Here is a 15,926-nt window from a genome sequence, read left to right as displayed (position 1 = left end):
CTTCCCTTCTTTACCCTCATACTGTTAACTACTTTCGTCACTGGGGAAAAACTAATTTAAGACAGAATCTTAGGTCTAGTAGATAGCAGAGGACGGAGATTAGCCAGATGGTTAAGAGCGTGGGCTTGTAAATCAGACAGATCTGGGTTTAAATCCTGATTTTGCTTCTCACTTGTGTCTTTGAGAAAGCTGCTTAACCCCTCGGAGCCTCAGTTACCTTATTAGTAAAAGTGGGGTGATAATAGTGTCTACTTGACAGTGGTGTTCTAAGGATTAGATGATAAAGTATATGTAAAATGATTGCCACCATATCTATCCCATAGTGTTTAGTACATTTTAGCTTTTCATAGCAGATACATTCGACTCATAGCATTGATGTAAGGATTAAAATAATGTGTATAAAATATTTAGTAGAGTACTTGGCATAAGTTCTTGATAAATATTAGCTGCTACTGTTAGTATTAATGTACTTTAAAGCAATAATAAAATATTAAAAACTGCAGTATAGGACTAAACTATTGTATATATACTGTGCTGGGGCAAGGGTAAAGGTTCTAAAGATTATATAAAAGTTATGAATGAAATCATAGCAATCATTACTTCTAAAATCATTATACTATAATTCAGAAATTGCCTTTAACTTTTTAATAAAAACTCCATATACTTTTCCTTTTGCTCCAGTTTTAGTTGAGGAGATGTGTGAGAATGATTGGTATATATATTTTTATAATTAACTTTTGCAGATGTTTATTGAACAAAACAAGCTAAAGAGACAAAGCCACCTTCTGCTACAGAACTCTGCTCCTGACCAGCAGCTTTTGAAAGCTTTAGATGAAAATGCAAAACTCATACAGCTCCTTGAAGGAGAGAGAATTGAGCATCAACAAAAGGTACCAGATTTTCTCCTGGAGTTTTAATACACACATATACTTAGATTGAGAGGAGTCAGTCCAGTAGCTCATAGTTCCATGTTTTGCCTAAGTGACTAAGTCTTTCCAGTCTTTTCACCTTTTAGAAAAAATAGCTACCAAATGAATTTAATTTATAGTACCCAACTAAAATTTATGCACTGTTGTAGGCTTTATAATGATCTTTAAACTGTCCAAAGGGTCAGAAGAAGCGAGGGAAAGAGATAAAACTCAAAAAGAGCTTGGATAATGCAGTTTGGAAATGCGCATTTCCAAGTTGAGTTGATTGTGTTCTGGGAGACTGCATATACTAGGAGAATGTATTGTGTAGTGGTCTCAAAGAGCTTGTTGGAGGGCATAGGTTTTGTTTTGTTTTGTTTTGTTTTTTTGAGACCTTCCCTGGGCATAGGTTTTATTCAAAGAGGGAGGAAAAGTCCATGTTAGTAGTAATTATTTGCTTAGAGAAAATTTCTGATTTTGTAAACTTGCACAAATCTATATGTTTAAAGACTTCCTAAGTGGTTATTTCCATTTGTATGAGCAGAGCTATTCCAGCTGACACAGCCTACCTGTGTGTGCTAGGCAGAAAGGATAGTCACCGTGGTGGGTGAGAAAGAGAGGCAGAGAGGAGGAGAGGCGAAGAGGTGGAACAAAGCCTTTCAAATTAAAGAAACCACTTGAGAAAAATTACATCAGTGTTTATACTACTTACAGTGTACCTAGTTTGTGAAGGAAAGGCTGTTAGCTGCCATTTGTTATCACCTGTCAAAGTCTCTTTAAGCAACAATATTGACATTTAATCCTTGGAAGTTCCTGGAGTTTTTACCAAGTTGGTTGTGAGGTAGAGTTAATTTTTTTTTTCTTCCATAAGAAATGTTGGCGTATACCTAGAGAACCTCTAGATGAATATGTGGTAACTGTGCTTGCCCCTGGGAAAGAGGCCTGGGGAATAGGATGGGAGGGAAATAATTTTTTTTGTCCCCATATGCGGGAATTACCTTTTCAAATGAAGAGAATGAAAGAAGGTTTATTTTTATTTAGCTTATGCTAGAAATTTTGGTTCTGAAAAGTTCTACTGCTGTAGTTAACTCATTTAGTAAATAATGCTTGCAAGAACCTAGTAAATTGTATTGAGGATGGGACTAAATTGTTGTGTATGTACCTTGTTGGGGTACGGGGAAAGGTACTGAAGATTAGGTAAAAGTTATAAATGAACTTATAGCAGTCAGTACTTCTAAACTTATTATACTATACTATACAATTATTCTGGATAATCTTTCATGTATGTGGTTGAAAATATTTCTTACCTGTCTATAAGTTCCCTTGCAGATTTAGCAATCTTTAAAACACAACTGTGTTGTTTTTATGATTGTAATAAAACAAATTTTTTAAATATAGAAAAAGCTAAAGCAGAAAATTAAGATTCGTTAAAAATCCCATATTTTGGTGCATATCCAAACTTTATGTAAATGTGTAGTTTTATGAATATAGCTTAAATGGAATCATGCCAAGCATATGGTTCTATAACCTGATTTTTTTCATTTGGTAATGTATATTTCCATGTCAGTGTATAGTGAGGTTATGTGATTTTTAAATGGTTGCATAGTATTTCATTTAATGAACATAACTATAATTTATTAAATCAGTAATGTTGGCGGACATTTAGGTTATTTCCAAGTTTTCCCTGTTATAAAGAACATTCTAGTTAATGTATTTGAACACTTGTCTTACTATTTCACACATTCTAAAAGTAGTATTACTGAATCAAGGGCCTTTTCTTCCTTATTTTTTTTTTTTTAAGGTTTTTGGTATTTGTTACCAAATTGTCCCACCAAATTTTTAATATTACCTGAGTTTTTCTTTTGAAAATGGGCACAAAAGTGTTAATCTGTTTTAAATGAATTTTTTACTTAAATTAAATGAATATTTTACTTTTTCTACTCACATTTAAAAATTAAATTATCTGGGATATAGTCTTCAATAAATTTATATTGAATCACATTGCTGATAGTGATCTTAAGTATTATCTGTATCCCAGGATTTGTGTGGTTTTTAAGATGAATTGTAATCTCTTTGCTATGAAGTGCAAAGTAAAAGGGAAACATTTATTTTTCCCCTTATTTTCCTTGACAAAGGAAAAACTGTCACCACATAAAAGTCTGTTTATAACTTATAGGTCAAAAAATTAGAAGAGCAGCTACAAAATGAAACTCTCCGCAAAGAGATGCACAACCTCAAACAGCAACTGGAGCTTCTAGAAGAAGATAAAAAAGAATTGGAATTGAAATATCAGAATTCTGAGGAGAAAGCTAGAAATTTAAAGCATTCCGGTAAAAGCACTGAGTAGCCTTTTATGTCTTATTATTACTATGTGAATCTCTCATGACCAGTACATTTACTGAATGCTATAGAAAAATACCAAGATTTGCTTTAAATTTCTTCATTTCTGACTATTGTAATTCATTAGAACGGTCGCTGTAATCAAATGATTCACAAATATTTAGACTTCTGTTTTGGACTCACAGCCTTTATGAGCATCACATACAGAATTAAGAGACGGAGATATCATTAATGTGGGAAGACCAAAACTTCAGCATTTCTCAGGGCTTCAGAGATGAGTGTTCGTTAAATACTTATTTTATTCATTTTAGGGTGCATTTTTAAAAAGAATTAGACTTTTTAAGCTTATACTACCTTCATCTTCGATGTCTAATTATGCACATGAAATAATACTTTCAGTATCACACCTAACAATAAACTGGGCAACAATATATATATTAAATGGAAAAACTTTTAAAACACCAGGAGATACTTAAACGATTTATTCATTCAGTTCTAGAAGGCTTAACAAGAATGTGTGAGTTGGATTACTACACAGGGATAAGTAATAAGTTTCTGTTGGAAAGTAGGTAATTTAAGGGGGCAGGTTGTTCCCTTTATAACAGCTTCAATATTCACTTCAGATATTTTTGGTTAATTTTATACTAGAATTTTGAAATCTGTACAGAAAATCAAGTAGGCTTTTTTCCTTTAAAAAATATTCAATGCTTTCTAATCCACAGTGAAAGTGAATTACAATTTATTTTTTTAAATTGATCTAAAATTAAGGAGTGTAGTCCATTCTTTTTAGTTATTGTCTGCTGTGTGTGTACCCAGCCATACCCAGTACCCTAGGGTGCTATAAAAAATGTAGAAGAAAAGAAACCATGCCTTTTGTCCATGAGGATCTCAAACTCCCTTTAGAGAAACAGACACATGCATATGAAATAGCTAGAGGATTCTTGGTGTCAGGGAGCCTGGCCCCCACTGCTTATTTAAGTGTTGACGGTAAAAACAAATGCACAAATCATTAAGGTAGTCAGTCGTGGAAAGTAGAATGGCTGCGTAGAGGGAGAGCTGTTCCTGAGTGCAGTACCTTTAGCCCATCAGAGCCCAATTAGAGGCATTCACATCTGTGGTATAAATTCAAATTGAGTTTCTTGAAGTCAGGAACTGTGTCATGAACAGCACTGAGCATAGGCTCTTTCACATTGTTGGAGCTTAGTAAGTACTTGTTTCATTAATGGCTTGAATGAATTGAATGAATAAATTATATTTCCAGAATGCTCTTCAAAAGAGCAAAAAGTTTCTGAGTTAGACACTTGAGAGTCTGAGTCTGGTTAAAATCAAGAACTCTAGGATTTGCAGTTTTTGAAGGAGATTAAGTGGAGGAGGAAAGTATGCTGTTAAAATTCATTACTAAATGTCATCTTTAAAATTAATTCTTGGTCTGTATACTTTAAAAGTCAAGTATTAACAATTTCTTAGTGTTTGAGTAGTAAATTCTATTGTTAACAAATATTTCTTCAGCCTACTCTCAATCCTTACTTCCCACCCATCCAGCCATTGTCTTGATTTTTTTTTTCTTTTCCATAGTTTGTGTATATAGCAAAAAGATGGTAATTTTTTTTTGTAACCTATATAAGGCCTCTCTTACTGATGATAAGTTTAAAGGGTTCTGCAGTTTCATACTGAAATTTCTAACTTTGCCTTAATAAAAGAACTTGATTTTGAGAGTGGTTTTTTTTTCCTTTACACGTATATAAGGTGTTAAGTTGCTTATTTCAGCTCTTTTCTGAATGCTTGCTCTCTGTGCAGTTGATGAACTCCAGAAACGGGTGAACCAGTCTGAGAATTCGGTACCTCCCCCACCTCCTCCTCCACCACCGCTTCCTCCTCCCCCTCCAAATCCTATCCGGTAAGCACGTCCAGGAAGACTGCTCTGCATCAAATGTTAGTCCTTGTCAGAGAAACTGAAGGTTATGCTTTTGGTATCCTTTTTAAGCAATATGGGCTTAGATGCATCATTTTGAGGGGCGTGGTGGTAAAAAGTATGAAAGATATCAGCAGGTGTTTCAGAGAATTTTCTGAAGGCCAGTGTATCATTCCTTTCTTGTAACATATAAAGACATCTTGTGGCCTACAGTGTTCTTCTGTTGTAGATGTTTATATTTCATGTGGATGTTCCAAACCAAGGAGCTAGACACGTAAAAAAATTTTTTGATACTTCAGTTTTAAAACTTCAGTCCGTATCATTAGGATTTCCTTTAACTGGAAGATCAAGGAATTCTGAGCTTCTCCAGAATGTTTTCATGTTTTTCTCTCACTAACTTGAATTTGAAAAGCTATGCTTTGTTCAGTTATTTAAAAAATAAAAGTACTGAACCCAGCAGATCTACTTTAAGCCACTGAAGTAGTTAAGGCAAAATAATTTTTACACGTGATCGATCCAAGAGTCAATTGAAAGAATTTCAGGTATTTAAAGTTCTTTCTCTCCTGGGTAGCTAAATCTGTAGGAGATATTCTGAATTTGACATTTAAAATAGGAAATTCATCACTTTGATCTTTTTCTAAGGTCTAGAATTTTGAGCTTGATAAGAAAGGTCTCTTCTGTCTGTGAGGAGGGAGAACTATTAAAAAACGATTATAATCTTGCTGTTGGCCTTTAATTTTTAGTCTCTGAAACCTTGAGAGCCCTTAGAATTAAAAGTAAAGTATAACCTAAATAGAATATTTTCTCAAAAAGCATCCTACAGTCACACTGAGAAATGAAAGTAGGACTCAGCAGACTATGTATATCTAAAGCATGAACTCTTATAAGGCCCGTTAAAGAAAATTTTCATTGAATAACATGAATGATTTTTATTTTAAGATGAATTTAAGTAGTATAAGATATAATTTCTCAGTAGAAAGAGATTTTTATTTTTTGGTAAGGAGTACTTTCTTGTCAAAAAAATATATTTGCATTTGTATTGAGTTTCAATGGACTTTCAATCCACTAATCAAGGTTTTCCAACTTTGTTCCTGAGCTGTTTGTTTTACCCTGATGTAGATCATGGATAGAAGTGGTAGTGGAAGAAAAAGACTAGAGCCTGTGGCTTCTTTAAGTGGCTTTATTGCTTTCCCCTCCTCTTCCTGCTCATTTGACTTAGAGGACAGATGGGAGAGAGTTAAGAGAGGAAAAAGGCATATCTTGGTCATTTTGTAGTAATGGAGTGAAAGGACAGGTCCTGGCCAGGTGTGGCTCATGGGGAAAGGGTAGGGTATATTAGTGTATTAGTCAGGGTTCTCCAGAGAGACAGAACCAATAGGATGTGTGTGTGTGTGTGCGTGTGTGTGTGTGGACGTGTGTGTGTGTGTACATGTGTACATACACATCATATACATAAAAAGAGAATGTATTCTCAAGAATTGGTTCACATGACTATGGGGGCTGACAAGTCCCAGGATCTGCAGGGTGAGTCCGCAAGCTGGAGACCAAGGAGAGCCTGTGGCATTGTTTCAGTCTGAAGGTCAACAGGCCAGGAAGAGGCAGTGTTTCAGTTTGAGTCAAAAGCAGGACAGAGCAGATGTCCTAGTTTCAAGGCAGTCAGGCAGGAGGAATTTTCTCTTACTTGGGGGAGGGTCACCTTTTGTTATATTCAGGCCTTCAACTGATTGAGTGAGGCCCATCCCACATTAGGGAGGACAGTCACTCAGGCTACCAGTTTAAATGTTAATCTCATCCAGAACCCTCACAGAAATACCCAGAATAATGTTTGACCATTTATCTGAGTACCCCATGACCCAGTCAAGTTGACTCATAAATTAACCATCACAGTGGGTGTGAAGAACACTTGAAGAATTTCAAGGTGAATATTTTCCACCTGGGGCAGTTTTAGCCAGAGGTTTGGATGATTGGTCCCAGATGTCTTGTCCTGGTCTTTTCATCTGTCCTGTGAAACTCACACTATCTATTGATATTTTCTCTTTAGTCTAAGCAACATCTTGACAGTTCTTTTTAATATTACAGATGATTTTCCTGTGGACACCATATCAGTCTTCAACTTATACTTCAGAACATTTAAAGCTAGCACTTTCTCTTATCTACTTTGGTGGTTTGCAGTGTTGGACATATATTCTTAGTTCATTTATGTAAATACATACAACTGTTCTGAGCAGTACAAATAACTTCTTGCTTTGTAATCTTTATGTACAATAATACACATTCTCAAAGCTTCCCCTCAGAACCAGAGATGGGGTCATTACAGAATGAGGAGAGGCCTCTGATTAGTGAGAGCCCTCCTCAAACCCCACCCTTCTATGGAATGTTAACAAGTAGACATTGAATATTCCTGTCTTCAGTTGACAGAATGGAAAAAATAAAGTTTGCATCATTTAATTCCCTCACCTTATGGATTAAAATGTACTTGTTTTGAAGTTCTGTGCAAATTAGAAGTTTTATAAAAATAATTTAATTACATTTTGGGCCACTATGAGCCCAAAGAAGACTAACTAGATGAAGTTAAAAGCTCAGTGACTGACTGTTTCCCAGTTGGTAAGTCCTGGAAACTTCACAGGGTAGAGTAGGATGTAGCACTTTCTTTTTGCTGTGCTTTGTGGGAGATTGTTCAGTGTGTGTGAGAATTTTAAGAAAAGGCAATTAGGGAGGGGATTAATGATATAACCAAACATAGAAGTAAGAAGTAAAAAAAAAAAATCTAAAAATGATAGTGGTTAAGGAACATCAAGTTGTTCTGTCCTCAGAGCAAATAGTACTGTGTACCCAGTTGCCCTTTTTTCTGGAGGCAGCATTATGCCTCTCTTCCCAATTTGTCTTCCTCAGGACTGTATTTTGTCAAATCTAGTTTACCACACTGAGGACATTTATAATGTAGTTGAAAGAATTTCAGAGTACTTGATTCATTTTTTTTAAGTTTTTTTTTTTTTTTTTTTGGTGGGGGTGATAATATATATGTAGAAGTGTACACAAACTTATGTATAGTTTAAAATAATATAAAATGAGTATCCACGTAATCACCATCAAAATCAAGAAATAGAACAATGCTAGTACCCTCAAGTCCTATCCTTTTATCCTTTTCTTAAAGAAAAAGGTTTTTTTTGCCTATATACCTATCCCTAAACTACTGTAAATACATATACGGTCTGTTTATAACTTTATATAATTGGAATTGTAGTGTATTCCTTTGTGTCTTTTTCTTTTCACTTTATATTATTTTGTAAGATTCATCCATATTATTTTATGTAGCCAGAGTTCATTCATATTCATTGATACATAACCCACTTTATGAATGTCCCAAAATGTATTTATCCATTGTAATACTGATAGACATTTGAGTCATTCCCAGTTCAGGGAAGTTATGGATATTCTACATGAACATTCCTGTACATGCTTCCTGGTGCACAAGTGCTTGTATTTCTGTAAGATATATGGAAGTTGAATCACTGGCTCATAGGATATGTCTATCTTCATGCTGAACAGTTTTCTAAAGTGGTACTATCAATTTATACATCTTCAGTTTGAGAATTCCTGTTACTCCACAAACCTACCAACACTTGATATTATCAGACTTAAAATTTCTTGCCTATTTGTTGAGTGTTTAGTAAAACCTCAGTGTGGCTTTTATTTGTGTTTTCCTAATAACTAAAGAAGTCAAGCACCTGTTTGTATGTGTGTTGGAAATTTGGACATCCTTTTTTATGGGGTTTCTTGGTTTTGTCCTTTTTTCTGTTGGGTGTGTGCTTTTTCTCATTGATTTGTAGAGTTTCTTTTTATTCTTTATGATGTCTTTTTAATATATGGAGGTTTTAAATTTTCATGTCAAATTTATCATGATTTGGATTTTACACAGATTTTTAAAACATGGACCAGAGAGACAGTGGTCTGAATATATGTTATCCCTGAAGTATCTGGTCTATGTTGTGCAGATTCAGATGTTTTTATGCCCATATTTCGCAAATAGATATTTACCAAAACATCCCCTAATTCTTTTGTCCTTCCCTCTGAAATGTATTACATAGATAGCTGTTTCTGAATTTTAAATATGGATATTGAAAGGTTTTCTGTATCTGTTTTACTTTGCAGATGTCTCTGCATAAAATTAGTAATAATGTTAGCAGCCCCCTTCTTCCAGTAACTAGTTTGGTTTTTACACAGTAAAGGGATGAGACATCTTTCTCTTTCTTAAAAATTTAACAGTTTATTAAAGTAGAAAGTAGGCTACTTAAATTCTAGTTATATATTCATGCACTTAGAGAAGAGTTGGATTTTTACTGATTATGTAGAATCTATACATTTTATTTCTTGGATCATAAGGCATCCACTAATCCTGTCGATCTTTTTCTTTCTCCTAAAGATCCCTCATGTCCATGATCCGGAAGCGATCCCACCCCAGTGGCAGTGGTGCTAAGAAAGAAAAAGCAGCTCAACCAGAAACAGGTAATTCTCACCCCACCCCTTTGGTTAACTTTTTGTTGATGGTGTACAATTTTTCAACAGTAGACATACTTGTTAGCTCTTTGACTATGAACAGATTGTTGGGGAGAAATGTGAACTTAACAGCTATAAGAATGAACCAAAGAACAGTCATTGTCGTCATGTAGCTTACTGTCTAGAGCAGGTGAACATTCACACATATCACTGTAATGTGAGGGATGCTGGGAAATGTGTTTTCATTAAGGGGTGAGGTACTTTGGGGTGTAAAAGAAAGAGAGGGAGTAATTCCAAATGAGGATTTGGGGAAAGGTCTTTAAAAAAAATAAGATATATATATATATAGGCTATTTTTTCTGTGCTGTACAATCACCACTCCTTATGTTTATTTTTTAAAATTAATTAATTAATTTTTGGCTGTGTTGGGTCTTTGTTGCTGTGCACGGGCTTTCTCTAGTTGCGGCGAGCGGGGGCTACTCTTCGTTATGGTACGCAAGCTTCTCATCGCAATGACTTCTGTTGCGAAGCACGGGCTCTAGGTGCGTGGTCTTCAGTAGTTGTGGCACGTGGGCTCAGTAGTTGCAGCACGTGGGCTCAGTAATTGCGGCTCCTGGGCTCTAGAGCACAGGCCCAGCAGTTGTGGCGCATGGGCTTAGTTGCTCCTCGGCATATAGGATCTTCCCGGACGAGGGATCGAACCCGTGAACCCTGCACTGGCAGGCGGGCTCTTAACCACTGCGCCACCAGGGAAGTCCTGGGGAAAGGCTTTTTAGAGTTGATAACAATGAACTGAGACTTTGTCAAGCACTTTCTTTGTTCTCTCCAGTGCTTTGTACTGGAGATACAAGACATAAAGTCCCATTTGAGTGGGGCAGACAGGAAGTAAACACATAATTACCAGTGCAATATATAATTATTTAAGTACATTTTTTTGATCAGTACTGTGGAGGAGTGATTATCAGTACTGATCTAAGAGATGATGGAGGTGGACTACTGGTGTCAGCACGTGATGTGTATGCTGAGTAGTTGTGGATTTAGAAGGTCAGGGTATATATGGTAAAATAGATCACATGGAGGGGCAACAATTCAGAGGTCCATAGTGGGGAAGGAGCTTAGCATATTAGGAAACTGAAAGAAAGTTGATATTACTAGAACATGGGGTGCAAGAGAGGAAGCCTACTAGGTAGGCAGGAGCCAGATTCTAGAGGCGGTGGTCAAGATTTTGATATTTATCCTAAGGGCAGTAGAAGTTTAAGTAAGAGTGTAACATGATGAGATTTGTCCTTTGTAAAAAATTACACTGGCTGCAGGGAGAGAACAGAGAACAGACTGTACAGGAATGAGAGTGGATGAGGGAAGACTGTTGCACTCATTCAGGTGAATGTTGATGGGCCTGAGATGCGGGTGGTAGCCGTAGAGAGAGAAAGAAATGTATAAATTCAGGAGCTGTTGAGGGAGGTAAAATTCATAGGACCCTGTGATTCTTTGGAGAGGGAGAAGCTGAGGATAATAGGAAGAGATGGGGATGGAGAGAGAGGAGGTTTCCTGCTGAGCAGAGGCCCCGGGTGGGTAGGTGCAGAGTCAGTGCACAGAGCTGTGGGCAGTTTGATGTGGGCCCACACTGAGAGCAGAAGCTTGAAATGCTGGCCCCAGATCTTGGGCCTTTATGCCTGAGGACCGTAGAACCCAAATTAAACTCAGCAATGTTTGTTCAACCTGTTTTACTTATGGAGCATGGTAGGTTAGCCTGGTTCAAGCCCAGATGGGTGCAAACTTCTTGGCCCCCTTTTCCTGCCTCTGGGTCTCCTTGCCCCGCCCCAGCCATTTTCATACCTCTGCAGTGCCGTGTTCTCAGATGCCAGGTCTCATTATGTTGTCCTACATCTTATCCCATTTCTGTGCTTCTCCCTGCCTCAGAATAGAATCTCATACCCTGTCTGCTTAGAGATGGTTCTCTGCCTTTACTCTAGCCTCATTTCTCATTACATCTGTCTCACCTTAGGGCTGGCCCCTTAACGTCTAAGCCTCCTGTGCATTTGTTCCTGTCTTTCCTCATTCCAGAATTGCCCTCCTGCCCTTCCTCTAGCAAGGTACTGTTCTAATTCCATGTCTCCCATTCAGGTTTCAGCATATTGTCTGGTGTGTTCCCAGGCTCTTCCTCCTCTTCCTTTATTTATGAGTATTAATAATCCAGAATGAATGGCTCATTACTGTGTGTTGCTGTAGCAGTTTACTTCAAATTTCGTTACTGTGAGGATTTAATGTCCCACCCCCCAGCCTCTGCTCTGGTGTTGGGGTTATTTCCACATCTCTCCCCCTCTCCCCCGAACAGATTGCAGGCTCTGTGAGGGTTTACTTCTCTCTGCAGCCTCCCACAGCTTTCACGCATATTGAATGAATCAAAGTTTAGACTTGGTCTTTTCTTCTTAGCAAGAACCTTGCAGCACCATTACACACGAAAGCTGTTTGATTTTATCATCTGTATGAACTGACTTTCTGCCCCTGCCTCCTACAGCCCCTTGTAATGCAGCTAAAAGGCAAATTCTGCTTTGCCAAGGCATTGCAGGATTTAGAAGTCCTGCCTTTGGTGATTTGCAGGGCAGCCCTGCTCTTGGGTTACTGGCTGTAAGCCTTCCCTGACACTGTAATTAAGATTAAAATTTTGTTTGTTTCGATCTTGTTTTGGGAAAATTGGTTAAGTCTTAGAGGGTCAGGAAGGCAGTCAGAATAAAATAAATTCCCCTTCTCAGTAAATTACATGATTAGCTTATCAACCTCAACAGCACCCTTAAATTTAAAAAGATGTGTTCTAGAACTTCTTAACTCCCAGTATTAGAAACCATGCAGTTTTCCTTATGAAAATGATATTTCATTTACAGTTCATGAAATGTGGCAGCATTTTCCCCCTCATCCTTGAGCTACTGAATTGTTACTTTGGGAATCTAAGTAGTTACAGACACAGAAGTTGCTCAGGAGATTTTTAAACTGGGGCCACCCTAAAATCATACTGCCGTAAATGATAGGTACCATAGCCATACTTTGCTCTGTCTGGCAAGGTAGTTTATAGTGTTTTGTTAATCATTCACACTAAAAAATAGTTGTCGAATGGATCAACAGTGATTAAAAGCATGATGAATGAATGTAGAGCATCGATATTGGGGTCTTCTGAGACACTTTGGAGTTTGCATTTATAACATAGGAACCAGTCCCACTATCACAGTGTTTTCTTATATTAGCATCATATGATGGCTTTTGCTATACAGTTGGTATGTTTTTCAGAGCTTATGAATGGAGAAACTTTTATTGCTGGGTTATGACTCTTAAAAAGCTTGATTGGGGGCGTCCCTGGTGGCTCAGTGGTTGAGAATCTGCCTGCCAATGCAGGGGACACGGGTTCGAGCCCTGGTCTGGGAAGATCCCAAATGCCACGGAGCAACTAGGCCCGTGAGCCACGACTACTGAGCCTGCGCGTCTGGAGCCTGTGCTCCGCAACAAGAGAGGCCGCGATAGTGAGAGGCCCGCGCACCGCGATGAAGAGTGGCCCCCACTTGCCGCAACTGGAGAAAGCCCTCGCATAGAAACGAAGACCCAACACAGCCATAACTAACTAACTAAATAAATAAAATTAAAAAAAAAAGAAAGAAGAAAAAAAAAAAAAAGCTTGATTGTAGGGAAGGTCTTTGAAATATTTTAGAAGTAGTTTTAAGATCTAAACACAAGAAATCATTACATACTTTGCAGTTAATAACCCTAATTTTGATAAGAATGCATTTATTGGACAAGTTCTGAGATTTGAGAGGTATGCCTGCTGTTTATCATATATTTAGGTCATTAATTTGTTGATATTTTCTTACCTCAGTTTGCTAATCTGTAGAATGGGAATAATAGTTCCTATTTCATAGAGTTGTTTTGAGAATTATGAGTCTCACAACATGTAAAGCATTTAGAGTAGTGCCCATAACATAGAAAATATTCAAAATGTTACCTAAAAAAAAAAAAAAAAAAGGCATGGTACCAACCACCCTGAAGGGCAGAAGTCCTCATTCAGCAGGCTCTTGTGATCATTGTAGTTAAGGAAATTTTCTTAACTTTATGACTGTAGGTCAAATCCAAACTTATTCAACCATAATATGTTCTTTAGAAATTTTGTGCATCACAGTGCCATAAGATTTTTTTTTAATGCCTTTTTAAAAATGTTATTGAAAGAGAAAAGTAAACCTGTGGCATTTAAAAATTCATTTTAGTTTCCTCTAGGTAATAACAAAAGGTTTTATTGAGCAATAAGGTGATGGTTTTGTCTGTGGGTCTTTTTTTTTTTTTTTTTTTTTTTTTGAGGAACTAACTTATTTTTCAAGTGGGTCTTAAAATTTAAGCCTCAATTAATTACATGTAGCTTTCTGATCCAAGACTGACCTGGCAGCACTAACTCAAAGAACATTTGATTTTATTTTCCTGTGGCAGTTCAATAACATTAGACCCCTTGTCTTCATTTGTCCCTTTTCCTTAATCTCCAGTATCCTGCATATTTCTATTGTCCCCCTGATTACATGCTTTTGTGAGACAATTACCAACTGCGTGATTGCAGAAAAGAATTACAAAACATACCATGAGCTCTCTGTAGGTGATTCTTGCAGATTTATTAGAACTGCTTAATAGTTCAGAAGTTCGTATAGCTTGCATTTTGCTAGTTCAAAAACAGGGTGGGTGAGAGAGAAAGCTTGTGTAGCTAACCTAGCCATTGCCCTTGTGTTGTGCCTGAGTAGGGAATCTGATAAGAGTGATTTCTTTTCCTTTAAGACCAATTAAGCCTTTACGTTTGAAAAAGACTGAGCAAATTTTGTGAGCCTGGTTTATAATCTGTACACAATACAGATAGTGGCACTTCTCTGAATTATCACTATGATTCTGGCAAGCAAAAATAAGAAACTACTTTAAATTCCTGTTATGTTAGATGCTGCAGCAGACTTGAATGGTGTTGACCATAATTCTCCATCTGTCTGCCTTAATTAGTTTTTGTTTTGTGCATTTAATTTAGTTTTAGTCGTTCCTTACAGAGTGCTAATCTGTTTGTAGGCGGTGTTCCTGTTGCCATGCAGCTCTTCCCAAGTCTTACTCAAAATGGCAGCCTTTCTGAAAATCAAGTGTGTTTTGAAGATTTTTTTAAATTCCCAGGAATAAATTCCATACCCATACCAGGTGCTTGAATGACAGATCTGGGTCTTATTTCCTCTGATTTTGAAAACAGTCAGCAAAAGTACCATGTAGTGCATAATAGGTGTTCAGATATTGAATAAGTGAGTCGGTGAATGAATGAATGAATGAATCTCTGTTCATAGTAATTTTCTTGTCTGTCCCCTTGTTGATGTTTGTGAGCCATCAGCAGAGGCTGCCTTAGAAAATACTGCTTAAGGGCACATAGTTGATCAACCCACAGTTTTGTTGTCTTTTCGTTTATTGGTGGATGAGTTCTGACCTTGGTGCCATGTCTCCCATGTTGCTTCACAAAAGATACTCTTTTGACTTCTGGAACTGAAAAATGCTGTTTGGATATTGAGAAATTTGAATTCCCAGCATTTCAGTGGCTTCTGAGGATGACAACACTATTTGAAATCAGGACTGTACCAGAAAACCTAGGTTATATGATGAATATAGCTGTGATCGCATCACTGTGATGTTGCAGAGTGGAGGATGATGGAACCTTCTGGATTCTCTAAGTTGCTCCCCTCGGCATGTATAAGAAGCTACCCAGGGTTAGAGTGAAGTCTGCCATATAGCAGTAAAAGAAGCCATAATTTTGGCCTCCCTAGCGCAAAGCCTGACACGACTGTGAATTAGCTGGGGGATATAGTTGTGATTGCCTCCATTAAGAAGCCGTCCTTTTGAGGTTTAATTATTTCTGCTCAAATAGTAAAACTATTGATAGCCATTTAAAGCTCGAACTTTAACAAGTCAGTCAGTAGGTAGATGCTTGCTGAGTGCCTACCATATGCCTGCCCCACGATGTGGAGTCCGTTAAAGATGCTAGTTGGAGGGTCTTTATGAGATATTTACGCTTGAATGTATTGGATACAGTGAGTTAGCTGGAGGTAAACACAAGATCTAGAGCTGCATTAATGGTGATAAATGTTCCAGAATGATTTGGTGCTTTTGGTCAAGCTGTTGTGCAAGAGACAAATTTCACTCTTCTGACTAACAGGTCTCAGCTCACCTCAGTTGGCATTCATCTAGTTGATACGTATTTCAACAGCTTTATTGTTTTTGCAGCC

At 37.2% G+C, this 15,926-nt stretch overlaps 1 protein-coding gene across 3 annotated transcripts in view; it reads left to right on the top strand.

Annotated features, from left to right (window-relative positions):
• SHTN1 (shootin 1) overlaps nucleotides 1–15,926 on the top strand; it is a 102,119-nt gene that overhangs the window by 54,996 nt on the left and 31,197 nt on the right. For all 3 annotated transcript variants that reach the window (XM_068548628.1, XM_068548626.1, XM_068548627.1), the window contains 4 exons: nucleotides 744–890; nucleotides 3,085–3,238; nucleotides 5,046–5,145; nucleotides 9,584–9,666. In XM_068548628.1, coding sequence (XP_068404729.1) covers nucleotides 744–890; nucleotides 3,085–3,238; nucleotides 5,046–5,145; nucleotides 9,584–9,666 — 484 coding nt within the window. The remainder of the gene's footprint in view (nucleotides 1–743; nucleotides 891–3,084; nucleotides 3,239–5,045; nucleotides 5,146–9,583; nucleotides 9,667–15,926) is intronic.

This window comes from Eschrichtius robustus, chromosome 7 (genome assembly GCF_028021215.1).
Source record: "Eschrichtius robustus isolate mEscRob2 chromosome 7, mEscRob2.pri, whole genome shotgun sequence".
Lineage (NCBI taxonomy): Eukaryota > Metazoa > Chordata > Mammalia > Artiodactyla > Eschrichtiidae > Eschrichtius > Eschrichtius robustus.
Note: the sequence above shows the minus strand (reverse complement) of the source record. Positions and strands in the feature narration are given on the sequence as shown.